Source organism: Calidris pugnax, unplaced genomic scaffold, assembly GCF_001431845.1.
Source record: "Calidris pugnax isolate Ruff unplaced genomic scaffold, ASM143184v1 scaffold95, whole genome shotgun sequence".
Lineage (NCBI taxonomy): Eukaryota > Metazoa > Chordata > Aves > Charadriiformes > Scolopacidae > Calidris > Calidris pugnax.
This window is the reverse complement of record NW_015090885.1, coordinates 14,684,788-14,686,079: the sequence shown is the minus strand read 5'-3', so window position 1 is coordinate 14,686,079 and position 1,292 is coordinate 14,684,788. Positions and strand designations below refer to the sequence as shown.

General features: G+C 48.7%; 1 protein-coding gene across 7 annotated transcripts in view; it reads left to right on the top strand.

The window, feature by feature from the left end:
- Nucleotides 1-1,292, top strand: part of ST3GAL6 (ST3 beta-galactoside alpha-2,3-sialyltransferase 6) — a 47,824-nt gene that overhangs the window by 5,695 nt on the left and 40,837 nt on the right. For 2 of the 7 annotated variants that reach the window (XM_014947209.1, XM_014947205.1), the window contains exon 1: nt 121-363. The exons of 4 other annotated variants lie outside the window; for them this stretch is intronic. In XM_014947209.1, the coding sequence (XP_014802695.1) occupies nt 291-363 (73 nt within the window). In that variant the 5' untranslated portion in view covers nt 121-290. Of the gene's footprint in view, nt 1-114; nt 364-1,292 lie in introns of those variants that run through there. One more of the 7 variants, XM_014947213.1, reaches the window with a different exon arrangement.

The window sequence follows — 1,292 nt, the reverse complement described above, 5'->3', positions numbered from 1 at the left end:
GGCGGCCGGGGGGGCTCGGAGGGTCGGGCGGAAAGCGGGCTCCTGCGGGCGGGACGGCCCCGCGCAGGGGGGGAGCCTCCTGGAGGAGCCGGGGGCTGGGGGGGCGGCGGTCTCCCTAAATAAAATTTGCGGGGAGATCCGTGGGTTCCGCGGAGGTGGTGGGGCTCGGTAACCCCACCGTGTTGCCATGGCTCCGGTCGGGCGGGCTCCGAGAAGGGATCGGTGTTAGCGGGGGTACCCGAAAGGAGGGACTGCCCCTTGGAAATGCCGGAGGCCTAGGGGAAGGAACAATGGATCTCTGGGTAGAGTCTGTCTCAAGCTGTACACATCCATTACTTGTAGCGTCGGGAAGAAACAACCCCTGTAAGTTTTATATTCTCTAGTTGTGTTTGGTTGTGGCTTTGTTTTTTTTGAAGTCTTTGGATTATTATTTGGCAGCGGGGGCGGCATTTCTATTTTAGTTATTGCAAGCTGTGAGATCAGCCCTGCTGTCTTTTGGCAAATTAAAATGAGCAGTTGATCTATTGGGATTTGTAGCTGTCGTGCTCCTGTAACCAACTGAAACTTTCTGTCCGGGATTCTTCAGTTTTTGTCTCTCTCTTCTTCACCCACTTTATGCTGAGCTATTCTTACCTACAATACGGTTGCAAAACTATTTAGAAAGGACAAGATGGGCTGAGATTGCCAGATTAAAACAAGTAATTCTGTTGCAGCTGAACTGTATAAAAATGTTATACATAAAAAAATATATCACTTATGTTGTGGAGAATGCCATGGTACTAGACTGGTGACTCCTAAGCTATAAAAACTAAATACAGAAAGGGCTTAATGGAAAAAGAAATTTGTGCAGAGTGAGGCTTTCTACCCACCTGTGGCTGAATCAAAAATACTCCTATCTGAATATCACAGAAGTGATATTTCTGAAACTGAAATAACTTTCCTTCCATTGCACCAGAAGTGTCCTTTTTTTTTTTCCCTCTTCCCACCTACATGAAAAAAGTCTATTGAGCTTTCTTTCCAGCTTGATGCAGTACCTGCCTCTGTAGCGTGTCTGTCTCTGCTGAACTGGAGTCCATTAAGTTTCTCTTTAAGCTTATGGCTTTTTACTAAAGTGGCAGTATTAAAGGTGGGTCGGTCTCATGGTCTCCCTGAGGGTCGTTTTGGCTGTAGGAGACCTCTCCTGCTTGTGGGATGTATGAATAATCCCCTGAGACTCATGACACTCCCAGTGTTCAAATACCCCCCCCCCCCCCCCCTCAAAAAACCGCGGGAAAAGCCGCCCCGGGGAGGGA